Source organism: Dasypus novemcinctus, chromosome 13, assembly GCF_030445035.2.
Source record: "Dasypus novemcinctus isolate mDasNov1 chromosome 13, mDasNov1.1.hap2, whole genome shotgun sequence".
NCBI lineage: Eukaryota > Metazoa > Chordata > Mammalia > Cingulata > Dasypodidae > Dasypus > Dasypus novemcinctus.
Window position 1 is genome coordinate 38,240,753 of NC_080685.1, and position 26,648 is coordinate 38,267,400.

Consider the following 26,648-nt stretch of genomic DNA (forward strand, 5'->3'; position numbering starts at 1 on the left):
TTCTGGTACCTTGCATCAGCAAACTAAGACCAGTTATGATGACAATGTAGTAGTGAGGAAACATGGCAGGTGAGCATCGTGCTAATTCATATGCGGCATGACTAGAAAGTGATGTGTTGACAGAGATAGCTTAATCTCTGAGTATGCACAGATTGGTGACAGGCTTAATACACTTGAAGGTTAAGGCTTAGGCTATTGTGCATGTCAGGCAGGCTCACTTTGATTAGAACTGCCTTGGTTAGTTCTGGACTACATACAGTAGTATCAGACTTCAGGGTTGGAAAACAAGATAAGGGATATATCTAGGGACCAGTTACGAGTTCTTTCCTTACTGTTAAGTTACAAGGTAAAGATTATGCAGTTTACAAAATATAGCATCAGCATCAAGGAACAAAACATTTGGGTTACAGTTCAGTGAGTCACAAAAGTTACAGATATTTGCTTGTGGCTATTTTTAAAATTTAATATATATCGGGGAGCAGATGAGGCTCAAGCAGTTGAATGCCTGCCTCCCTCATGGAAGGAAGGTCCCAGGTTTGGTTTCTGGTGCCTCTTAAAGAAGACAAACAACAGCAGATATCAAGGAGAAAAAAAAAAAAAACAAGCAGAAAATGAGGGAAAAACAACAACAAGCAAGACAATGAGCGAAAAAACAAAACAAGCAGGGAGCAGATGTGGTTCAAGCAGCTGTGTCCAAAGTTCAGTTCCTGGTGCCTCCTAAGGAAAAAACAGACAACAAACAGACACAAGCAAAGAGATGAAGGTGCCATCTTGGCAGGGGAGGGGGGGGCGGTTAACATATATTAAGGTTATACCTCATATATCAGAAAGCTAGTAATGTTAGTAAGTGCCTAAAATACAATTAAGTGGGCTAAAACATATTTGTTAATTTATGATAGTTTACAAAGCTAAGTTAATACAGGAAATGAGTCATTATGCCCACTATTTTTTTTATGCTGAATCTAAATAATGGTCCTCTTTTGTTTTTTGAGATGTTTACATTAAAATGGGGCTTTATTTGAATAGCCAAAAAGAATGAGTTAAAAAAAAAAAAAAAGAGCCAGCATGAGGTTTTCCTCTGTCCTTAAATCTAATTCAGGGGTTTCCTACAAAGAAGAGCATACTTCAGATATGGGTGATATGATACTTGAAATTCCTAACCCCGAATGTCTGAGGTGGAATTCACCAGAACAATAGGTATTCCTATAAAATATTTCTCAGTTCCTAAGCCATTAAAAAGAATGCAAAGAGGGAAGCGAATTTGCCTCAAGTGATGGGGCATCCACCTTCCACATGGGAGGTCCAGGGTTCAAACCTAGGGCCTCCTCACCCGTGTGGAGCTGGCCCACGAGCAGTGTTGATGAGCACAAGGAGTGCCCTGCCACGCAGGGGTGTCCCCCGCGTAGGGGAGCCCCACGCGCAAGGAGTGCGCCCCGTAAGGAGAGCCACCCAGTGTGAAAAAAAAAGCAGGCTGCCAGGAGTGGTGACACGCACATGGAGAGCTGACGCAGCAAGATGACGCAACAAAAAGAGACAGATTCCCGGTGCTGTTGACAAAGAGTACAAGCAAACACAGAAGAACACAGCGAATGCACACAGAGAGCAGACAACTGGGGGAAGGTGAGAGAAATAAATCTTTGGGGAAAAAAACAGAATGCAAAGAAACCTGGAGCCAATTTATTGTCCTTGCCTTTTTCTTAGCACTCTAGGTTTTCTCTCCCAGTGTCCAGGGTTGGGAGCTGAGTTTGGGGTTCCACACTGGCGAGCTCTCATTTATAGAACAAGAGCACAGCTGCCTCGGTTATCTCCCGGCTGGAGCTGTAACCACTGTGAGTTCCGTATCCATTCCAGTCATAGGAGGAGAAGTCCCCACACTGCACAGGATTGCCCTCTGCGAAGAATCCTCCTCCACCAATGCAGTGCTGACAGGGAGGAAGGAGAAGAGGCACAATGGGAGGTATGGAGGTGGTACAATGACCCCTTAATACCCTAATCCTCTGGAATCTTTAGTCCTCATCCTGCTTGGCTTTGCCAAATCCTTTGACCATATTGACCATTCCATCCCATAAGTCTTTTCCTCCAGGCATTCGGAAATAATGCGCTCTCTCTTGACTTCCTTTTCACTTTTCTTAGCTTTCATTCTCAGGTCCCTCAGATGGCTACTCCTGTGCTCATCTCCTCAAGGCTCAGTGCACTCTGCCTTTTGTGACTCATGTTCTCCCACGACTACCAGCAGTACATACTGGTGACGCCCAAAGCTCTGACTCCAGCGCAGATGTTTCCTATGCTTGGTACTTCCGTATCCAACTGCCACCTGGGTATTTCCACCTAAATATCTCTCAAGTATCTCAACTCCACTTGAGAAAACAAAACGAATTACCTCTTATTAACCCCAGACCTGTTCCGCATCCTGTCACCTGTCTTGATTAATTGCAAGCAACCTGTCACCCCCAAATAAAACCTTAAAATCCCTGTAGTCTTCCTCACTTCCCACAGTCCTCTGGTCATCGAGAGCTATTGATCCATCATCTCTGCATCTCTGGTTTCCACCCAGGCTCATCCATCCTTACCAGGAACACCCTGGTGCAGGTCCTTAGTATTTCATACCTGGACCTTCCCACCTGCCTCATAACTGGTCACCTTGCCCATGATTTCCCTGCTTCTGAATTCATGTTCTGCACACTGCTACCACAGTGACCTTTGTAAAACCAAAGCTGGTAAGGCCATTCCTCTGCTCAAACTTCTCTAACCATTTCCATCTTTCACAGCATAAACCCCAAATACTTAACATAATGTAAAAAAAAAAAAAAAAGTCTCTCCTGGACCCTGCCCTTATTTCCAGCATCAGCTCCACCCTTTTCCCTTGGGCACCAAAATTACAAACCAGCTTGCTGCTTCCTCAACACACCATGCTCTCTCTGACACCAGTGATTTTGAACATGGTACTAATTTGTGCTGAAAATGCACTACCCTTCCAGGCACTACCTTTGAACTCTATGTATCTTTAAGATTCAGCACAAATGTCACCTTTCTGGAAAATCAACTGTATGCCACTAGCAGAGACAGCAGCTCCTCTGTGGGTCCCCAGAGCACCCTCTTTCTATTCTATTATACTTCACACCACATGGGATTGCAGTTATGCATTTATAACTCTGTCCCACTCAATACGAGCTCTTTAAGGAAAGAATGTGCCGTCTTTGATCTCTAACTCCTAACGCGCAGCAAGTGTTCTATGCTCGTAGTTTTAAAGGAAAGAATGCATGCTTTCTTAAATGCAAACATGCATTAACAGACACTGTAAGGGGCCATGAAAGCCAGTGTAGGAATAGTTGTCTGCACACCCATACCCCTAATATTCTCTGTATCCAAATCTCGGGGTGGTTCCATGAGAACAAAGCAGCCTAATTCTGGCTGCAAGTGGACAAACTGAAGGCTGAGGGGAACAAAACAGATGAGGCTGTGACTTCAAGGTCACTTTCAGGAACCAAACACCCATCTCTCAGGTGGTTTTGTGAGGGACGGGGGTCCTAGTGAATGCCCTTGTTCCCAATGGCTCTGACACCATCTCAACCTGCCTCCAGCTAGAAGACATCCCTCAGAGACAGGCTCTAGTCACCACAGCTATAGTGCTCTCTCCTACAAGCCTGGAAAAAACAACCAAAACATAATGCTTCTAGAAGCTAATAGTAATGTTGGAGAACATCTTCATACCTCAAGACAGGGAAATACTTCTTACACAATATAGCACTAACCATAAATGAAAACATTGCTAAGCTGCACAGAACCAAAACAAATTCTGTCCAGAAGACACTATCAAGAGAGTAAAAATGGCACACGCACACATGCACACAGCCTCCTTGCTCCCCCTAGACTCACATGCTCAGTGTTGCAGCCAGTAACCTTCATCCCAGGACAAAGGGCGTTGGCTGCTCTCTCATTGTTAAACACCCTGAATTGGATGAATCCTGCAACAAATTCATCTAGAAAAGAAGAGGAAGAGAAAGGGCCAGAATAGTCAAGGAAATTAGAAAAAAACTCCCCTTGGCCAGCCTAGGGACTCCCTATGCCAAAATATCAGGCTACAGTACCCCAGGCTGTGTGGGGACCCCCTCTGTGGCCACTGGCTGGGGCATCCTGGACCCAAACATGGCCGAGATGGAACTTCCCCACCTCCAGAAAACAGGCCAAAGTTTGGGCCACAAAGAGGACCCTTGCATGCCTAAGGCTCATAGGAGAAATCAGACTCTAAGAAAGATCACCAAGAAGACCTCAAAAGGTACAGCAGGGATAAGCAATTTTCAGAAGTGGGATTTATTTCTCTTTACACACTTCTCATCCAATTACATGTTTGGTTTTTTTTATTTCCCCTACAATCATCTGCTTTCATCAAAATGCCAAATATCAAATACTTAATTCCTGTGACTTTATTACATTGAAATATTTCATCTCTTTTTAAGATAATTAATAGCTACCCTTCACAATAAAAATAAATTTTCTCACCATTTTCCTAGTTGTTCCTTCTTGTAAATATTAGCTGCCCTTGTCCTTAACTAACACAGGAGACCGTGCAGGGAGTTGGTTAAGAGTCCAGGCTCTGCGCTGAGACCCCTGGATGTATGTCCTGGCTTTGCTGCTTTCTGGTCCTGTGACCTCCCGCAAGTCCCTTAACCTATCCTGCCTCAGTCTCCCCATCTGTAAAGTCACAGCTTTCTCATGATCATATGACACAAAACAATGTCAAGCTCCTAAAAAAGAGCTCGGACCATTTCCGGTGTTCGGTAAATGTTGCAATTATTTCTGTTGGTATTTACTACCTCTCTCCAAGAATGCAGGGAAGGATTGACGACAGGGCTTAGGGAGCAAACACTCACTCCGACCATTTGGCGAGTAATAAGATGCCGCTTTTTGGGCATCACCAAAGTCATAGACCACAGGTACCGCTGGGCCGTTGTCAGTCAAGCACGACCCCAATCCGTATTTCACTGGGTATTTCTGCAAGGACCCAAAATAGAGGTTATGTGAGGATGGCCGAGATGCTCCCACGATCAGAGATTGGGGGGCAGGGAACGGTCATCCCTTTAATTTAGATTGTCATTACTTGGAAACCAATCTTAGTAAAATTGACCCGCTTTTCCCCGCGGCTCTGCCTCTCCAGCAGCCCCAAGCCCTTCGTCCCTCTCCCTCTCTCCTCTCCTCCTCTCTCATAGGCCTCTTCCCCTGCCTGCCTCAGGGATTCTGAGAGAGGCAGGACACAATTCACTGTGAGCCAGAGGCAGGAAAATCAGCTATGCCCAGGTAGGGAGACGAGACTATGGAAAGCAGACTCACCCCCACCCCAGACATTGTACTCTCCGTGCACCAGGGAAAGCGCCCCAGCCGGCAGCCCTGTATACCTGGTACAGGCCGAAGAGGTTATGCCCCAGATTCTGGAAGAAGCCAGTGTTGGTGTGGTACCTCAGCAGGGAGCTGTTCCTCCAAAGCTGCAGCGGGGACTTGTTGGGCACATGCCAGATGCCCAGGTCCAGGGCCTGGATGTCATAGTAGCCAGGGTTCTGGAGAGTGGCAGACACCAAGCCCAATGGAGCCGAGAGCAGCACTCAGGCACCCCCTGCCTGCTGAGGGTGATTTCCCACCACCTACACCCAGGTCCATACAAGACTGTTTCGAAGAAGATGTGACTCAAAGACATGTAAGTACATCAGTCCTCTTCTTCATTCCTATCTCTACAGGCCCATCTTCCAATCCACCTGTGACAGTCTGAATTGGGACAACCCCAAAAAGCAAAAGATTATGTTTTGAACCCGACCATTCCTGTGGGTGTGAGACTCATTGGACTGGATCACGTCGGTGGGCTTTGATTCCTTTTGAGTCTCTGGTCTCTTGCTGGCCTGATACAAAGGAAGACACAGAGAGATGGACAGACACAGGAAAAGGAAGCCACCATGCTTGATCCTGCCATGTAAGAGAGGGGACTAAAGGATCACTTAAGTACGAAGCCCCAGGAGGTCGGGCCCATGAAACAGCTCAAGAGGAGTCGGTGACCCCGAAGGGGAAGACTGAAACCTTGGCAGAGATCAGCAGCCCATCTTGCTTCACTTTGGGGCTAAGCACCAGGATCAAGAACAGCGACTCTGGTGAGGAATCACTTCTTATGGCACCGTGAGCTGGACTTTTCACGGCCTTGGAACTTGCCTGAGCTTTTAACGCAAATAAATTCTCTTTATAAAAGTCAACACATTTCTGATACTCTGCATAATCACCCCTGTGGAAAAATAAAACACCTCCCTTCTGCAGGCTGTGATCCAGTCACATGCAAATCCTGACTATTTCCCAAATAGGAGGTAAGTGGCACCAACCTTGTAGTCATCGCTTGTGGCCCCCTCTGCAGACCCGAAGGTGTTGTAATTGGCCCAGTTGCCGTCCCCCTCTGGGTAGTCTTCTCTGTTGCCCTGCTGACTGGACCAGCGATCACCCACCGTGCACTTCCCATACATGTTGTTCTCGTGCACACTGGCCACCAGGGTCCAGCCGCCACCGTCAGTGGTCATGTCGCAGAAGGTCTGGTACGTGACGCCATTCTCGTTGTGGAGGAGATACAGGCCATCTGCAGGGGAACCCAGCCCAGACTCCCCTGTCTGAGGGCACTTGGCCCATCTCAGGCCCCAGGGTCAGAGAAAAGGGTCTGGGACGCCGAGAGGATGTCCTGAAGACCCCTACATACTCCCACCTGGTGGGAAGCAATTCTCCATGGATCTCACATGTGCTCAACTCATGCCTTTGTTCCACACTATCTTTTCAAAAATGTTTGTACAGTGAAGAGCCTTGAAAAATAGAGACTGGGTTTCCCTCTGGATAGGGACCTCCGCTGGCCAGAAGAGACCAGAAATCACCACCCAGCCACATCTCAAGTCTCCAGCATGGGGCAGCCTCTGCGCACCTCGGAGGAAAGGGCAGGCATGGTTACCGCCCGTTAGAAAAGCTTCCGTTTACACCAGCCTTTGCTATACACAACCCTGTGGAGAATGGCTCCACCATGGCACCATGTGCCAACTGCTTGGGACACATGGGAAAGACTTAACCATAGCTGACCTAAGCCTTAAAAGAATGCCCGTGACCCCATGCTACTACCAGATCACATATCACACACTTTCCTATCTTCCCGGGAGGTTGTCATGAGCGTTCTCATTGCCTCCAAGGATCTGAAGAGTTATGAGACTTTGGGCCTTGCCCCAGCCCTGGGGTCCACCTGCAGGTTATAAAACTGCTTACCTGCAGAATGGACTGGCTCCTCAGAAACAAAGCACCCCACTACCTGGATTCCCTTGTCATCTGGCCCCTTTTGTTCCTGTGTCATCCTGTGACATGGGACGTGGGAAGCTGGCATCTTGATTTAGCTGTCTATGAAATCAGTAGTAAACTCTCTGAATCTAAAAAAGACTTGATGTCTCTTTGCCAGTTGGATTTGTTAGCCTGCCTGACAAATCCACTAACATGCAGATGTCACCTGGCCCCCTTCATATCGCCTTGTAGGAACTGGGACTCTGGGAGCTGGCACAAGAAAATGCTGGCACTCTGGCTACTGCTATTGCTGTGAGTAATAAACTTCTTCGTCCACCCAGGAGTCTCACGTCTTCTGCCAGGATCCAGGAACCTGTGGCAGGCTAACTCATTAGCTTCTAAGGAGGGTAAAATCTCAGACACTTCACATTTCTTGACTCCATCCTAACCATCACCAGAAACACTGCATTTTCCCTGTGTTCAGAAAATCATGTCTGCTGTGACCAGAGTGGGACACGAAATCCTCACAAATCCCAGGGAAACCTCCTTGAGTGGGAGCTGGGGGAGGGGGGGCAGAGCAGACACACCCATGGGTCCATGTCTCCTGATTTCCATGACTAGGGTCAGCTGAGCTAAAAAGCAGCTTCAAGAAAAAAACACCAGTTTGATTCATCACTTACCATCTGCATTGGGGGAACTCTCCTTGATTTCTTTGCAGCTTCTGGGCATGAGTGGAACAGAAGAAGCACAGTCGTTGTGCTCCTGGAGTATCTCAAGAGAATGGACTGCAGCTGGGAGACACGAGAATATGTCTCATGAAGAGTGTGCAGCTGCTGAGACCATCGTTCCTGGCCCCCGCATCAGTTCATCACTGTTAAGCTGTGAGGTCCCAAGACGCAGGGATTCTCTCTCTGAGACATGTGACCCCATCTCTAACCCAGGCTTAACACCTGAGTGCTTCCGCTCAACTACCTGGAATCAAATCCCTACCAGTGAACTCCTCGAGCCCAGGCGTTCAAGGGCATTTTGACATATTCCTTCAAGAGGACTCAAGGGGACATCCCAGGCCACCCTTGAGGGCTGAGCTTCCTTGGGCAGGCACATAACGTCTCGGGTCCCCTTAATCCATCTTTACAACGTCACTGGTAAATTGTTCGTGCCCGTAGAGAGCCAATGAGATGATATACGTGGAGGTGCTTTTTCATCCAGTAATTAAGTAACGCTGAAAAGCAGCATGATTACGCGTAGTATAGGAATGGAGTTAGGAGGATGGGGACTACAGGAGGATGTTCCCTTGATGCGGCACTGACCACGCAGCGCCCAGCAGACCCCGAGGCCAAGGTCGCAGGGGCAGGAGTGGCTGGGAGGAGACGCAGACCCCACCATCCACCCCCGAGCCCCGTCGCAGCCACACAGAGCCACAGAGCAGCGCCGGGGCTTCCCTCCGCCACCTCCCGCACTGCTTCAGCCCAGACCCAGGAGAGGCCGGACACCGCAGCACGCAGTCCGCATCTCAAGTCTGCAGCAAAGCGCGGTCTCTGTTCATATCAGCGACTCCCCCTCTGGCCCAGGAGCTAAGACCAACCCAGCCCAGCTCTATTCCAAGAACAGCAGGTGACAGGAGGGGATGCCTGTGAGTGACCTACCTGCACTCCGCCCTCTGGTGGCCACAGAGAGGAACAGCAGGAACCAGACTATGGCCATTGTCCCCTAAGGAGAAACAAGAGACGCAAGGTCACTGGCTGAACTGTCTCTCACTTCCTATACTTTCCGAGTCAGGAAACCCCAAATGGAAAGCCATGGGGTTCTGCAAGTTCTGGAATCTTCCAGCATAGCCCTGAACCCTGTCTGGCCCTATAACACCCAAGGGGCCAAGGACTCCTTTCCCTGAAATTCTCAACCCCGTGACCAGCCCTGAGCTGACATCAGGGTCCCAAACACAAGGACCCTATCTCAGACTCAGAAACACCTTCGTCACCTGCACACAGAGCGCCCTCGTCTCCTCACAGATCCACGGGCGGAGGGATTCCTGAGGGCTGGGACTCAGCGCTCCCTCTGCAGAGCTCCTGGTGTGGGGTAGAGGCTGAGCCCTGCCTGGGAAAGCCAAGCCCAGCAAGCCCCGCCCCGCAGAGCCCCGCCCACCCCAGGCTGGGGTGCAGTGAGCAGGGGCCGTGAGTGGCCCCAGGAGCCTGGGGCTCCTGCCAGATCACACAGGTGACACTCACCGCCCAAGGGACGGGGAGATCTGGCATTATCAGGACGCGCGTCCCGCACAAACACGAGACAGTGTTACATCACATGACCAAACTCCCCTGACAGGACCTATCTTATTGTCTAGTCCAACCCAGCTCCCTGAATCCCACCGCCCCACACGCTCCCCCTGATCAGAGGGGGCTCCCCAGGCACTTGTCTCTGTTAAGACAATCTTCCTTCTAGACTCCCCCTAAGCTCTGTGAATTCTTCCCTAATGGCCCCACCCCAGGCACAGTCAATGGCTTCCTCCTATGGCCTACTGTATGTCTCCAAACACCAATTATTACATCTTGCACTGTAATTTCACAACCTCATTAACCTTTTAAAAATTATTTTCTTTTTAAAGAAGCTTTAGATTACATGAAGTTTACTAAAAATATAGGGGATTCCCATATGCCCCACCCTCTCCCCCTCCCACACTTGCCCTCATTAACAACATCCCTCATTAGTGTGGTGCATTAGGTACAATTGGTGAACACATCTTAAGCATTGCTGCTAACCATGGGCTGCAGTTTACATGGGGGTTTACACTTTGCACTGCACATTTTCATAGGTTTTGACAAAATGTATAATATAATGGCCTGTATCAGTCATTGCAATGTCATACAGGACTATTCCAATATCCCCAAAATGCCCCCATGTTATACCTGTTCGTCCCTCTCCCTCCCTTCAGTACCTCTAGTGGCCACTGCCTTTATAATTTATTAACTTTTTGTTTAGAAATAATTTAAAATTTACAAAGCATTGCAAAATAAAAAATAAAAGATAGTGCCAAAACACACACATACCCTTTATCTAGATTCACCTATTGCTAATATTACACCCCATTTGCTCTAGCATTTATGCTCTCTATACACACACACACATATTATTTCTGAACCTATTGAGGGTAAGTTGTATACCCTTTACCTGAAATTCATAAGTGTATATTTTCTAGTAATACAGACATTATATATAACCACAATACACTTACCAACTTCCTGTCACTAACATTTTTTTAGCATAACTGATACATCCTCAGGAGGCATTGTGAGTTGGTTCCATTGGCCCTGAAATTTCTCTGGCTGTCATCACCGCCCATTGTTAGGAGACTTCCAGTCCCCGAAGCCCATAGTCCCCAGGGGAAGCCTCATATGTGCTAGAAGGCTTCTCCACTCCACCCACACCACCCACCATCAGCGCTGGCTGCTGCTCAGGCCCCTGCTGGCCACTGATCCATCCCATGCGGCCGCCCGCTGCCCTCATGCCAGGCCTGCTCTCTGGAACTGGCACTGCTGGCCTCACTCGCAGGCCTCCAGCACCCATCTCAGTGCCATGCAGGGTGCGGCATTCTCCCACTTTGGTCGGTGTTGAAGACAGGAAACACCTCTCCTCCTCGATGACAGTACCAAGGCAGGGCTTGTCTCCAGGCGCCATAGTGACCTCGGCTCTTTAAGTTTTCCTTGCAGCCGTCCCTCCCAAGGACCCAGACAAGAGTCCCAGGAGGGGAGGAGAGAGGACAAACCCAAGGAGACCGTGCTGGGCTCTGACTGACGCTTCTCTTAGAACCCTGAGGTACGGGTATTGGGAAGATGGGGGAGCTCCTCACCAGGAAGCTCATGGGCCCCTTTATCTGAGTATTTATACAGGTACTTGCTGACTTCCTGTCTCCTCCTCTGTGAGGGCAGGGGCTGTGCACGGGCTTCTCCGCTGCATCTCCAGGGCTACATAGCTGGCACATAGCAGGTCCTCAGTGTGCATTAGTGGAAAGAAAGAATTGACTCCAGCTGGTACTAAAAGATAGGCTTGAATGCTACCACTGATGCATTAAATTTCTAGGAATGATGATGTCCAGCACTGAATCTAAAATTGTTTACTCTGTGCCATATTTTCACCATCAAATACTCAGTAAAAGTGCTCACACACAGCAGCCTGGTGTTGGGGGAAACAAAGGAAAACCGTACTGTCCCATTTGGGGCAAAGCATGCCACACGAGGAAAATGGCGGCCACAGCCAGGCGGATGATAAGGAGCAGATGAGAGCCAAGGAACAGGAGAAACATGAGTCCCCTTGGGACTCTTCATTTACATACCGACCGCGGAAGTAAGGCTTCCCACAGCACTGGAACTCGTGCCGTTCTCCTGGGAGAGTCAGCATGGCTCCTAGAGCCTGGGAGAAGGGGAACATTATGCTTAGATTACCCATTACGTATGTTAAGCCACTTTGCAAATTCTAGAAACTCTTTTCTTTTAATTTTTCAACATCAATTGAGTTAATTTTCACGTTTGATGTGAAGATCTAAACTGATTTCTTTTCAACTTGCAAATTTCTTTTCCTGACATTATTTATGGAATGTTTTCAATAACAATGAATGTCTTCGTTAGACATTAAATGCCTTCTTACCTTGGATCAATTCATCTAATTTCTCACTAGAAATTAAATTACTGTTTAAATTACTATAGCTTAATAATATATTTTGAAACCAGGAAAGGCTAAAACCCACATTCGCACATACACATTTTTCTGTTATTAAATGTTTATTTCTGCTTCTCCCCTGTATATTTATTTCAGACTAATTTTGAAATCAATGAAAAATTCCTCTTTTGCTTATCGTTCAAAAATAATTCCTATTAACTTCCAATTATTTATAAACAAGTTGAGAAATAGAAACAAAACATATCTTGAGAGGTCTGTTATGACTTTCACAAAAATGTTAAGCATTAACTTTGAAAATAAGTTTAATCCCCAAATATGCATTAACATAAACTTTTGGTATTTTAACTGCCTCCTATTGTTGAACAATTAAGCTATTTCCAATTTTTCGGTATAATTAACACTACACTAAACATTCTTTTTTTTTCTTTTTAGGTACTGCACTGGGAATTGAACCCAGGACCTTATATGTGGTAAGGCAGTTCTCAGTCACTGAGCCACATCGGATTCCCTGAGTTCGTTTTTCCATTTATTTTGGTTTTTTTTGTTTTCTCAGGAGGCATGGGAACCAAACCCAGGACCTCCCATGTGGGAGGTAGGAGCTCAAATGCTTCAGCCACATCTGCTCCCTAAATATTCTTTTTTTTTTTTTTAAGATATTTTCAAAATTTCTCTTCCCTGCCCCAGTTGTCTGCTCTCTGTGTCCATTCGCTATGTGTTCTTCTGTGTCCACTTTGTATTCTTGTCAGCGGCTATGAGTCTCCAAAAAGAGGTGGGAGGTTATCAGAGTGGTTGCCCTTATGCACACCTCAGCAGAGTCCCAGAGACAGATAAAGTAGATACAACCCCAGGCATTGGTTCTTCTGAGGGCTACAAAGACCCACAGGTTCTATGGTCATGGCAGATGGAGTTCAGTGCCATGTCAGTTGGTCCTACTTTGGAGTTCGTGTTTCTGTGTGATGTGATCTTTGTCCACAAGCCTCTCCAGTTACTTTTACCGGATCTGTAGTTGGTGCTGGGGTTTAGTGTATACCCAGGGGACCTGAATCTCTGGACTGACCATGTGATAGCCAGACCATGAGCCTCAACAGACTTGCAACTCCTATCCTCTGGTTTATTGGACTTACCCCACTCAGCTAACTTGGAGGTGAAGAAGGTCAACCACCACAACAGGGAGCCAAGAGTGCCTACAACTGAAAGCAGGAGAATTGCATCCAGCATCCATGTAGAATCTAAGCTCCCTCTTGATATAGATGTGGAGTGGATACGACCATTCCAGGGTCCACAGGATGGAGGAATAGAGTATGGATTAGAGTGGACTTACTGATATTCTATTCATGAACTATTGTGATTAGTAATCGAAGGAAATGTGGCATTGGTGTGGAGAAAGTGGCCATGGTGGCTGCTAGGAGTAGGGAGTGGGAGGAAGAGATGTGATGTGGGGGCATTTCCGGGACTTGGAGTTGTTCCTGGGTGGTGCTGCAGGGACAGTTACTGGAAATTGTATGTCCTCCCATGGCCCACTGGGTGGACTGTGGGAGAGTGTGGGCTGTGATGTGGACCATTGGCCATGAGGTGCAGCAGTGCTCAGAGATGTATTCACCAAGTGCAATGAATGTCTCATGATGATGGAGGAGGTTGTTGTTATGGGGGGAGGAGTGCAGTGAGGGGGGTGGGAGGTATATGGGGACCTCATATTTTTTGAATGTGACATTTAAAAAAATAAAGACAAAAAAAAAAGAGACACAAGAAAAGAAACGTAGTGAGAGACACAACAAAGCGGGGAGCAGAGGTTCCTGGTGTCTCCTAAGGAGGGTGAGAAAGACACTGAGCTGACGCAATGGGCAGGTGTGGCAAGCTGATGCAACAAGATGACACAGCAAGAGACACAAGAAGAAAAGCATAATGAGAGATACAATAGAGCAGGGAACAGAGTGGCCCAGGCAATTAAGCACCTCCCTCCCACACTGGAGGGCCAGGGTTCAGTTCCCAGGGCCTCCTAAAGAAGCAAGGAAGGGAAGTAGATATGGCTCAAGCTATTGGGCTCCCATCTACCATTCCCGCTGGATTCCCAGGGCCTCCTGATGAAGGCAAGCTGGCCCACGCAGCAAGGTGGCCTGAGTGGAGAGCTGGCCCGAGTGGAGAGTTGTCCCACATAGCGAGCCAGCCCACACAAGAGTGCTGGCCCATGCAGCAAGCTGGTCCAAGCAGAGAGCTGGCACAGCAAGATGATGCAACAAAAAAGAGACACAGAGGAGAGACAATAAGAGACACTGCAGAAGGGAGCTAAGGTGGCACAAGAGATTAAGCACCTCTCTCCCACTCTGGAAGGTCCCAGGATCAGTTCCTGGTGCCACCTAAAGAGAAGACAAGCAGACATAGAAGAATGTGAATGGACAGAGAGAGCAGCCAAGGCGGGGCGGGGGGGGAATAAATGGATAAATAAATCTTAAAAAGAAACAAGACAAATGGACACAGTGAGTACAAACAATGAAGGGGTGGGGAGAAATAAATAAATAAATCTTTAAAAATAAATAATGTAACTTATGAATTAGACTTAACAGCAACATTTTTGCAGCAGTGGCAAAGAAGATATTATATCAATTCTAAGGGACAAAAATAGAGGGTATAAGGAGTATGGCATGACAAGCTGATGCAACAAGATGAAACAACAAGAGAACCAGAGACGAAAAACATAATGAGAGACACAACAAAGCAGGAACTGGAGGTGGCTCAAGGGATTAGGCACCTCCCTCCCACATCAGAGGTCCTGGGTTCAGCTCTGTGTGCCTCATAAAGAAACAAGGAAGATGAACAGACACAGCAAGTGAAATCTTTAAAAAAAAATTTTTTTTAAACCAATCATAGATTTTACCCCACAAATATACTGGCACAGTCTACTGGAGAACCAAAAGCTTGTTTTGAAGTCACAAAGTCTTAGTGGCAGGCCCATGTTTTAGGCCTGCCTATGGTCCATTCTGACAATTACCTACTTTTATTTAAATTTCCATGGCACCTGTGTACACTTTTTAATTCATATTGTGTAATTCACTACCTTGACACTATTGCATATCTGGGTTTGCTATCCCATGTGCTGAAAAGCCAATCTGGGGCTATGAAGATGGGGGGAAGCCAAGATTGCAGCAGAGTAAGGAGTTCCTAGAGTCAGCTCGAGCTACAGGGCAATTAGAAATCACCCAGAGCTATCGAAAGCACCTGTTAGGGGGCCCCAGGAGACCAGAAGAGTATCCTGCAACATCCTTGAAAGTATGGAAAGAGGAGACTGCCCACTTGCAGAGAGCAGTCGTGAGTACAGCCCTCCACGCCACAAGCCACCCCCGGAGCTATTCTGTGCCTGGAGTTGGAAGCTCCATTTCCCAAAAAGCAGGGGAGGAAGACACGGTGTGGCACCTCAGGAGCTATTCGGTGGATGGAGTTAGAAGCGCCATTTCCCATAAACGGTGGAGAAAGAGAAAGTTGTCCACTGACCTCATCTACTGATTAACAGACTTGGCTGGCTAAAGTATAATCCTAGAGACAGTTAGGATTTGAGACTGTCCAAGTTGGAAAGAGTCCAATAACTGCCATGTTTATGACACCCTCCCCATCCCCACCCCCGCCCCACATGAGGCAAAGCCTGGCTGAATGAAAATCCAGTGAAGTTAGGGACTGACTTCTTTCCACCAAGATCAGACTGCAGCCCTAGCCTAGGCTCCAGTCCCACCCCCAGCAGACAGGAAGCTGGCAGGACATGTACAAGCCTCTCCGGGCTACTGCAAGTACTCTCTGCTGGCACTGACTTAGTAGTCAGTCACCTGGGGCTGTGTGCCCTTACCCCAATTGGATAGGAGAGGTGCTGGGTATCCACAGCCTCTCTGGGCAAGGGCAGAAGTTTTCAGCCCACGTGAACTGGTTTGTTGACTGCCTTTGAGTCCATCTCCACCTCTGTCCCCGCAAATGGTAGGAGGGGGCTAATGTTCCCTCAGCTCTCATGGCAACTGCAGGCACCTTTGGCCTGCACATTACCCGAACATTGGGCACCTGTGGCTCCACCCCCATGCCCAATAGGACAAGAGATGGACTGTGATTGCCCAGCCTCTCTAGACAACTGCAAGTATGTTTGGCCCACACAGCCTGGAATGGAGGGTACCTGTGATCTACCCCCACCCCCCAATAGGAAAGGAGGGCGCTGGTGTTTCACCGCCTTTCTGGACAATGGCAGACACCTTTGGCCTGCATGGACTGACTGTTGGATGCCTATGGATCCAACCCCACGCCCTAATAGGATAGGAAGGGCTTGGTGTTTCCTCAGCAACTCCAGACAATGGCAGGTATTCTCAGCCTAAAGGGACTGTCACCCATAGAAGCACCCCCACCACCCAGTAGGATGGAGGTGGCTGGTGCTTCCTTAGCCTCTCCAGGCAACGGCAGGCACTTTCAGCTCACAGGGACTGAACTGTTGGGTGTTGGTGGTGCCAATCCCACCCCCTAAGGAGTAGTAGGGACAGTACTCCCTCAACCTCTCAGGGCAACTGTGGGCATATTCGGCCCACACAGATTATATTGTTGGGTGCTCCAAAGGGTCCATTCCTACCCCCAGCAGGAAGGGGATCTGGTGCTACATCAGTTTACCTGGCAACTGTGGTCATTTTCAACCCACACAACATAGATTACTGCCCACAACTATAGCTCCATCCCTGCCCAAGTTAGGGGAAGAAGGGGTGTGAAGCTTCATCAGTCTCTCCACGCAAATAGAGAGTCTTGTCCTGCCCAACTTGGATTATTATACACAGCTGCATCTCTGCCCCTACCCCTGACAGAGGAGAAAGGTGAGAGAAGCTTCATCACTCCCTGGGCAGCTTCAGTCTCCATAGCTTACAGCACCAACTATATCCTTGGCTCCTACTACACAACCACCAAGGAAGAAAGGGCAAAAAGCCATAAACTAAAGGGATAAACTGCAGCCAGAATAAATACATCTAGCAAGCCAGATGTGAAAACACCAACAAAGAAATTATAATCTATAATAAGAAATAGGAAGATATGACCCAGTTAAAGGAATAAGATAAGCTCCACATGACATAAAGGAGTTGAGACAACTTATCATACATGTTCAAATGTCCTTAATAAATTCAATGAGATGGCTGAAGAGATTAAAGATATTAAGAAGACACTGGGTGGAATCTAAGCCCCCTCTTGACATAGATGTGGAATGGAAACAACCAAACCAAGGTCCACAGGAAGGAGGAATACAGTAAGGAGTAGAGTGGACTTAATGATATTCTATTCATGAACTATTGTGGTTAATAATCGAGAAAATGTGGCATTGGTGTGGAAAAAGTGGCCATGGTGGCTGCTGGGTGCGGGGAATGGGAGGAAGAGATGAGATGTCAAGGCATTTTTGGGACTTGGAGTTGTCCTGGGTGGTGCTGCAGGGACAATTGCCAGACATTGTATGTCCTCCCATGGCCCACTGGATGGAACGTGGGAGAGTGTGGGCTATGGTGTGGACCACAGGCCATGGAGTGCAGCGATGCCCAGAGATGTACTCACCAGATGCAATGGATGTGTCATGATGATGGGGGAGAGTGTTACTGTGGGGGGAGTGGTGGGGTGGGGGCGGTGGGGGTGAATGGGGACCTCATATTTTTTGAATGTAATATTTTTTTAAAAATGAATAAATTGAGTAGAATTTAAAAAAAAGAAGACACTGGGTGAGCACAAAGAAGAAATTAAAATCATACATAGAAAAATAGTAAATCTTATGGGAATGAAAAATGCAATAAATGAAATTAAAAGTACACTGTAGGCAAGTAACAGCAGATTTGAGGAAGCAGAAGAAAGGATCATTGAGCTTGAAGATATGGCCTCTGAAAGTGAACATACAAAAGAACGGATGAAGAAAAGAATGGAAAAAAGTTAACAAGGTCTCAGGGAACTAACTTTATGACAGCAAGAGACATGCAAACATACATGTCATGGGTGTCCCAGAAGGAGAAGAGAAGGGAAAAGGGGCAGAAGGAAGATTTGAAGAAATAATGGTGAAAATTTTTCTAAATTTGAAGGACGTAGATATCGTGTCCAAGAAATATAACATATTCCCATCCAAATAAATCCAAATGGAGCAACTCCAAGACACATACAAAAGAATGTCTAATGCCAAAGACAAAGAGAGAATTCTGAGAACAGCAAACGAAAAGCAATGCATAACACATAAGGGATACCCAGTAATATTTAGTGTCGATTTCTCATCAGAAACCATGGAGGCAAGAAGGCAGTGGTATGATATAGTTAAGATCTCTGGCAAGAGAAATAGTTTTATATCTGGCAAGATTATCTTTCAAAAATCAGGGTGAATTAGAATATTCCAGATAAACAGAAACTGAGAGAGTTTATAACAAAAGACCAGCTTTGCAGGAATTACTAAAGGGATTGTTATAGTCTGAAAAGAAAATACAGGAGAGAAGAGAAGCTTGGAAGAGAGTCTAGAAATGATGACTATATCAGTAACAGTAACTAAAAGTGTCAAAAATAAAATGACATATAAAATGCAAAGATCAAAATGGGTAAAATAAGCACTGCATTTACACTAATAGCACTGAATGTTAAAGGACTAAACTCCCCAATCAAAAGACACAAACTGGTGGAATGGATAAGAAAATATGAACCATCTATATGCTGTCTGCAAGAGACTCACCTTAGACCAACAGACTGAAAAGTGAAAGGTTGGAAAAAGATATTCCACACATGCAGTAACAAAAAAAAAAAAAAAAACTGGGGTAGCTATAATTATATCAGATGATATAGACTTTAAAAGCAAAACTGTTAGAATCAAGGCAGGACATTACATATTAATAAAAGGGGTGATTCATTAAGAAGAAATAACAATAATAAATGTATATGCACCTAATCAGGATGCCCCAAGATATATGAGGCAAACACTGGCAGAACTGAAGGGAGAAATAGATGTCTCTATAATAATAGTTGGAGACTTCAATACACCACTCTCAGCATTGAATAGAATATCTGGGCACAGAGTCAATAAAGAAACAGAGAATTTGAATAATATGATAAATGGACTAAACCTAATAGACAGACACAGAACGTTGCACCCCAGAACAGCAGAATATACATTCTTTTCAAGTGCTCATGGATCTTTCTGCAGGATAGATCATATGTTGGGTCACAAAGCAGATCTCAATAAATTCAATAAAATCAAAATTATACAAAGCACTTTCTCTGAACAAAATGAAATAAAGTTGGAAATAAACAAGAGGCAGAAAAAAGGAAATTTCACATATATTTGGAGACTAAACAACACACTCAATAATCAGTGGGTCAAAGAAGGAATTTCAAGAGAAATCAAGTATCTCAAGATGAATGACAATGGAAATACAACATATCAGAACCTATAGGATGCAGAAAAGGCAGTGTTGAAAATTTGAAAAGAAGAAAGAGCTAAAATTGGTGACCTAATTACACAGCTGGAGGAACTAGAGAAAGAAGAGCAAATGACTCCCAAAGCAAGCAGAAGGAAAGAAATAACAAAGATAGCAAAAATAAATGAATTTGAGAACAAAAAACAATACAGAGAATTAACAAAACCAAAAGTTGGTTCTTCGAGAAGATTAACAAAATTGACAAACCTTTAGCTAGACTGACTAAGAAAGAGGGAAAATGCATATAAATGAAATAAAAAATGAAAATGGAACATTACTACTGGCCCCACAAAAATAAGAGCGATTATAAGAGGATTCTATGAAGAACTTCATGCAAAAAAAAATTAGGCAATGTAAGCAAAATGGACAAATTCCTAGAAATGTAAAATCAACCTACCCTGACCCTAGAAGAAATAAAAGACCTCAATAAACCAATCACAAGTAAAGAGATTGAAACAGTCTCAAACAGTTCCCCAAAATGAAAAGCCCAACACCAGATGGTTTCACAAGTGACTTCTACCAAGCATTCAAAGCCAGACTTTTTTTTTATTTTTTTTATTTTTTTATTGACTTTGTAATAATATTACATTAAAAATATATATATGAGGTCCCATTCAACCCCACCCCCCCCCACCTCTCCCCCCCCCCCCCCCCCCCAGCAACACTCATTCCCATCATCATGACACATCCATTGCATTTGGTAAGTACATCTTTGGGCACCTCTGCACCTCATGGTCAATGGTCCACATCATGGCCCATACTCTCCTCCATTCCATCCAGTGGGCCCTGTGAGGATTTACAATGTCCGATGATTGCCCCTGAAGCACCATCCAGGGCAGCTCCATGTCCCAAAGACGCCTTCACCTCTCATCTCTTCCTGCCTTTCCCCATACCCATCAGCCACCATGTCCACTTTTCCCAATCCAATGCCACCTCTTCTATGTGGATATTGGATTGGTTGTGTCCATTGCACCTCTATGTCAAGCCAGACTTTTTTTGACATCTTAACAATATTTATTTTTTTAATTTATTTTTTTCTTTTATCATTATCTTTTTTTTTCAGATACATATGTCACACAAAATCAAAGAAGATTTAATACCAATCTTACTCAGGGTCTTCAAAAAAATTGAACAAGAAGATGGGCGGCAGACTTGGCCCAGTGGTTAGGGCATCTGTCTACCATATGGGAGGTCTGTGGTTCAAACCCTGGGCATTCTTGACCCATGTCCAGCTGGCCCATGTGCAGTGCTGATGCGCACAAAGAGTGCCCTGCCACACAGGGGTGTCCCTGCGCTGGGGAGCTCCACTCGCAAGGAGTGCACCCCGTAAGGAGAGCCACCCAGCACAAAAAAGAAACACAGATTCCCATGCCACTGACAACAGAAGCAGACAAAAGAAGACGCAGCAAATAGACACAGAGAACAGACAACCGGGGTGGGGTGGAAGAGGAGAAGAAATAAATAAATAAATAAATCTTAAAAAAAAAAAAACAAGGAATGCTACCAAACTCATTCTATGTAGCCAATATCACCCTAATACCGAAGCCTGATAAAGATATTACAAAAAAAGAAAATTTCAGACCCATTCCTCTAATGAATACAGATGCAAAAATCATCAATAAAACACTGGCTAATTCAATTCAACAACACATTAAAAGAATTATTCATCAGGATCAAGTGGGTTTTATACAAGGCATGCAAGGGTGATTCAACACAAGAAAATCAATCAGCATTATACACCACATTAATAAATCAAACAAGAAAAATCATGTGATATTATCAATTGACGCAAAAAAGGCATTTGACAAAATACAGCATCCTTTCTTGATAAAAATACTACAAATGATAGGAATTGAAGGAAACTGTCTCAACATGATAGAGGCCATATATGAAAAACCCACAGCTAACATTGTACTCAATGGTGAAAGACTGAGAGCTTTCCCATTGAGATCAGGGACAAGACAAGGATGCCCATTGTCACCATTGTTATTCAATATAGTGCTGGAGATTCTAGCTAGAGCACTCAGGCAAGAAAAAGAAATAAAATCCATCCAAATCAGAAAGGAAGAAGTAAAATTCTCACTAGTCACAGATGATATGATCCTATATCTAGAAAGTCCCTGAAAAGTCTACAGCAGAGCAGCTAGAGCTAATAAATGATGTCAGTAGTGTGTCAGGATACAAGATCAATTTGTAAATATCAGTGGTGTTTCTAGACACTAGTAATGTGTAATCTGAGAGGCAAGTCAGGAAAGAAAATTCCATTTGCAATAGCAACTAAAAGAATCAAATATTTAGGAATAAGCTTAACCAAGGATGTAAAGCTCTTTATTCAGAAAACTATAATGCATTTCTAAAAGAAATCAAAACATACCTAAAGAATTGGAAGAATATTCCTTGCTCAAGGATTGGAAAACTAAATATCATTAAGATGTCAATTCTACCCAAACTGATATACAGATTCAATGAAATCCCCATAAAAATCCCACCAGCATTTTTTAAACAAATGGAAAGCACAATTATCAAATTTATCTGGAAGGGTAAGAAGCCCCAAATGGCCAGAAGCAGAAAAGGAAAAGTGAAGTTGGAAGACTCTCACTTTCAGACTTTTAATCATATTACCTAGCCACAGCGGTTAAACACAGCATGATATTGGCATAAAGATAGACATAGAGACCAATGGAACTGAATTGATGGTTCAGAAACAGACCCTCACATCTATGGCCAAGTGATTTTGGACAAGCCTGTCAAACCCACCCAGCTGGGACAGAACAGTCTATTCAGCAAATGGTGCTGGGAGAACTGGATATCCATAGTCAAAAGAAAGAAAGAAGACCCCTATCTCACACCTTATACAAAAATTAACTCAAAATTGATCAAAGACCTAACTGTAAAAGCAAGTACAATAAAGCTCCTAGAAGGAAATGAAGGAAATGTAGGGAAACATGTTCAGAATCTGGTGGTAAGTGGTAGATTTTTAAACCTTACACCAAAAGCACAAGCAATGAAAAAAAAAAAATGGATAAATGGGACCTCCTCAAATTTAAACACTCCTGTGATTCAAAGGAATTCATCAAGAATGTGAAAAGGCAGCCCACTAAAAGGGAGAAAATATTTGGAAACCACACATCTGATAACGGTTTGATTTCCATTCTATATAAAAAGATCATACAACTCAGCAATAAAAGATTCACCAAATGCAATGAATGTCTAATGATGATGGAGGAGGTTACTGTTATGGCGGAGGAGTGGGGTGAGGGGGTGGAGGTATATGGGACCTCATATTTTTTTAATGTAACATTAAAAAAAATAAAGAAAAAAAAACAATGAAAGAGCAAGCAATCTAATTTTAAAATGTGCAAAAGATTTAAATAGACATTTCTCCAAAGAGGAAATACAAATGGCCAAAAAGCACGTGGAAAATGTTCCTTATCACTAACTATTAGGGAAATGCAAGTCAAAACAACAATGAGATATCATCTAATACCACATAGAATGGCAATTAATTTTAAAAAAAGATAACAAGTGCTGGAGAGGATGTGGAGAAATAGGAGAACTCCTTCACTGTTGGTAGGATTGTGAAATGGTGCAGCCTCTGTGGAAGATAGCTTGGCGGTTTCTCAGGAAGCTAAATATAGAACTGCCATATGATCCAGCAATTCCTCTACTAGGAATATATCCAGAAGAAACAAAAACTATGACATGAAACAGACATCTGCACACTGATGTTCATAGCGGCATTATTCATAACTGCCAAAAGATGGAAACAAACAAGTGTCCGTCAACCAATGAATGGATAAACAAAATGTAATATATACATATGATGGAATACTATGCTGCAGTAAGAAGAAATGAAATTAGTACATATACGATAGCATGGATGAATCTTGAGGACACTATACTAAGTGATGTAAGCCAGACACAAAATGACAAATATTGCATGGTCTCATTAATAAAATATGAAAAATAAACACATGAGCTAAAACCTAGAATATAAGTTATTAGCAGATAAGAGGAGGGTTGAGAAGAACTACTGAAACTTAATGTATGTAGAAGTTTTTATTAACTTGACTGTAAAAGTGTGGAAATGGATGGAGTTAGTGGTAACACATTATAGTGAGTAGCACCTGGTTTAAAAAATGAGATTGTGGCTGAAAAGGGTAGTCTGGGGAAGTAAAAGCCAATTGAAAGAAAGCTAAACAATAATCTAGGGACTGAATAACACCATGAATCAAGAGGTGGATAAGAATTGTGGTTGAGTGTACAAATGCAAGAGTGTCCTTCTGTGAGCTAGAGCAGATGTATATCATTATCATAGGGTGGTGGGAATGTGGAGAAGCATGGGAAAACTACAACTGACATTACCTATAGACTGTGGTTAACAGAAAGACGATAATATTCTTGCATCAATTTCAAACATGTACTGTGTTGACAATGGAGGTGTATGGAAAAAGTGTGCCAAATGTAGACTATAGACCATGGTTGGTGGTAATAGTCTGATGATATTATCTCATAATCTGTAACAAACATTCTATCACAGTATGGTGTTTTGGTGAATGGGGTGTTGTATGGGAATTCTACACATGTGTATGGTTGTTTTGCAAATGAACAACCTCTGTAATAAAAATATATTCATAAAAAAATAGGGTAGGCTGGTGGAAAAATATAACAAAAATAACATAGGGACTATAGTTAGTAGTAATATTTTGATAATGCTCCTGTATAGTTTGTAACAAATGTTTCACAACAAAGCAAGGTGTTGGTGGAGGGGTCATGTATGAGACCCCTGTATAATGTTATGTATGTTTATTTTGTAAATTCTCAATCTTTAGTATGCAATTATTGTTTATGCATGTTCATGCATGAATAATATACTTTAATAAAAAATATATTTTTAAAAACTTTGAAGATTACAACAAACAGTTAAAAAAAAAAAGAATGGAAAAAAAGTCATCTAGGACACCCAGCAATATGGCAGCAGAGTAAGGTGCTCCTAGAGTCAGCATGCTGCAGGGCAATTAGTAATCACCTAGAGCCACCTAAAGCACCTGTTTGGGGGTTCCAGAAGACCAGAAGATCATCCCACAACATCCTTCAAAGAACAGAAGGAGGAGACTGCCCATCTGCAGAGAAGATTCATGTGTAGAGCACTCCAGGCCAAGGAAGCCGGTGTCCATCCTCCACTGGCAGTGTAAGCTACCTCAGGAGCTATACTGCTGCTGAAATTGGAAGAACCACTTCCCAAAAACAGGGGAGGAGGAGACAGTTGGGCACCAACCTCAGCTACTGATAAGTGAATTCAGCAAGCTAAAGTATAACCCTAAGAACAGTTAAAGTTTGAGGCTGTCCAAGTCAGAGAGAGGCAGGTAGCCACCATTCTAACTCTGCCTTTGGCATGAGGGAAAGTGGAGCAACCTGAAAATCACAGTGATGGTAGGGACCGCTCCTTTCCATCCAGAACAAACTGAAGCTCTAGCATAAGCCCCAGCCCCACTTCCAGCAAGGAGGAACCTGGGGGACCTGAGCCCACCTCTCCCAGAAAATACAGGCCACACCACAGAGGCTAGTGACCATTTTACTCTGGTGGCACAAGCTGTCTCAGGAGCTGTTTTTGGCTGGAGTTGGAGGCTGTGTTTCCCAAAAATGGGGAAGGGAGAGATGGTTGGCTGCCAATGTCCGCTACTGATTTGTAGGTTCCAGTAGCTGGAGTATAACTCTAGGAACACCTGGTGTTTGGGCCTGTCCGCATCACAGGAGGACTGATAGCCACCATTTTGACTCTGCTCCTGACATGAGGGTAAGCCAGGCTGACTGAAAATCACACTGACTGGTAGAGACCGACCTCTTTCACCCAGATTGGACTGCAGCCCTAGCCTAGGCTTCACCCCACCTTTACCAGGGAGGAGGCTGGCAGATCCTGCACCAGCCTCTCCAGGTAACCGCAGGTACACTTAGCTGGTACAGACTGAATAGTTGGAAATTTACCAGGGCAACTGCAGTCATTTTGGACCCACATGGTATATATTGCTGCCCACACCTATAGCTCTATCTCTGCCCCAGGCACGGGAGATAGGGACATGAATCTTCATCAGTGTTTCTGGGCAACTACAGTCTAGGCCTGCACAACTTGGCTTATTATATGGCTGTGGCTCTATCCCTATCCCTGGCAAAGGAAAAAGTTGGAAGAAGCTTCATTTGTCCCTTGAGCGATGAGGGCAGCTTGAGGCTCCACAGTTTGCACCACCAACTACATCCTCAGCTCCTACTACACAATCAGCAAGGGAGAAAGGGCAAGAAAGCCCTAAACTAAAGAGAGAAACTGCTCCCAGAATAAATACATCTAGTAAGCCAGATGTCAAGGCCCCAACAAAAAAATTACAATCCACACCAAGAAACAAGAAGATATGGTCCAGTTACAGGAACAAGATAAGCCTCCAGATGACATAAAGGAGTTGAGACAACTAATCATAGATGTTCAAACAAATCTCCTTAATAAATTCAATGAGATGGCTAAAGGGATTAAGGATATTAAGACATTGGACAAGCACAAAGAAGAATTTGAAAGCATATATAGAAAAATAGGAGAACTTATGGGAATGAAAGTCACAATAAATGAAATTAAAAATACACTGGAATCGTATAATAGCAGACTTGAGGAAGCAGAAGAAAGGATTGGTAAGCTTGAAGAAATGGCCTCTGAAACTTAGCATACAAAATGACAGATGAAGGAAAGAATGGAAACAATCGAAAAAAGCCTCAGGGAACAAACAATAGCAAGAGATGTGCTAACGTACATCATGAGTGCCCTAGAAGGAGAAGAGAAGGAAAAAGGGACAGAAGAAATGTTTGAAGAAATAATGGTGGAAACTTTCCCAAACCTATTGATGGACATGGATATCCATGTCCAAGAAGTTATATCCAGCAAGCATGTCTTTCAAAAATGAGAGTGAGTTTAAAATATTCACAGATAAATAGAGAGTTTGTAACCAAGAGACTGCGTTTGCAGGAAATTCTAAAGAGTGTGCTAAAGTCTGAAAAGAAAAGATGGTGAGAGAGGCTTGGAAGAGAGTCTAGAAATGAAGATTATATCAGTAAAAGTAACTAAAACTCCCAAAGAGTGGCAAAAATAAAATATGACAGATAAAACGCAAAAGACAAAATGAGTGGAATAAGAACTGCGTTTACAGTAATAACATTGACTGTTAATGGATTAAACTCCCCAATCAAAAGACAGACTGGTAGAATGGATAAGAACATATGAGCCAC

The 26,648-nt window shown here is 44.4% G+C and overlaps 2 protein-coding genes across 2 annotated transcripts in view; both read right to left on the minus strand.

Annotated features, from left to right (window-relative positions):
* The window catches only part of LOC101428943 (intelectin-2), a 399,980-nt gene that overhangs the window by 332,131 nt on the left and 41,201 nt on the right, over nucleotides 1-26,648 (minus strand). The gene's annotated exons all lie outside the window — the stretch shown is intronic.
* LOC101429395 (intelectin-2-like) lies at nucleotides 1,656-9,405 on the minus strand. The gene is made up of 8 exons (XM_004448387.5): nucleotides 9,257-9,405; nucleotides 8,925-8,988; nucleotides 7,959-8,069; nucleotides 6,357-6,604; nucleotides 5,394-5,552; nucleotides 4,872-4,992; nucleotides 3,877-3,980; nucleotides 1,656-1,922 (listed from the first exon to the last, which is right to left on the minus strand). Exons 2-8 carry the CDS (start codon nucleotides 8,980-8,982, stop codon nucleotides 1,770-1,772), a joined length of 954 nt encoding a protein of 317 aa, XP_004448444.1. The 5' UTR covers nucleotides 8,983-8,988; nucleotides 9,257-9,405; the 3' UTR covers nucleotides 1,656-1,769.

Bases quoted from the DNA above. Each gene is read 5' to 3' on its own strand.
- LOC101429395 (XM_004448387.5), bottom strand. From the start codon at position 8,982: ATGGCCATAGTCTGGTTCCTGCTGTTCCTCTCTGTGGCCACCAGAGGG. The intron at 8,070-8,924 runs GTAGGTCACTCA...CGTGTCTCCCAG, and splicing joins CACCAGAGGGCGGAGTGCAG to CTGCAGTCCATTCTCTTGAG. The intron at 1,923-3,876 runs GTGAGTCTAGGG...CCTCCCTGTCAG, and splicing joins CTGGCTGCAACACTGAGCAT to CACTGCATTGGTGGAGGAGG.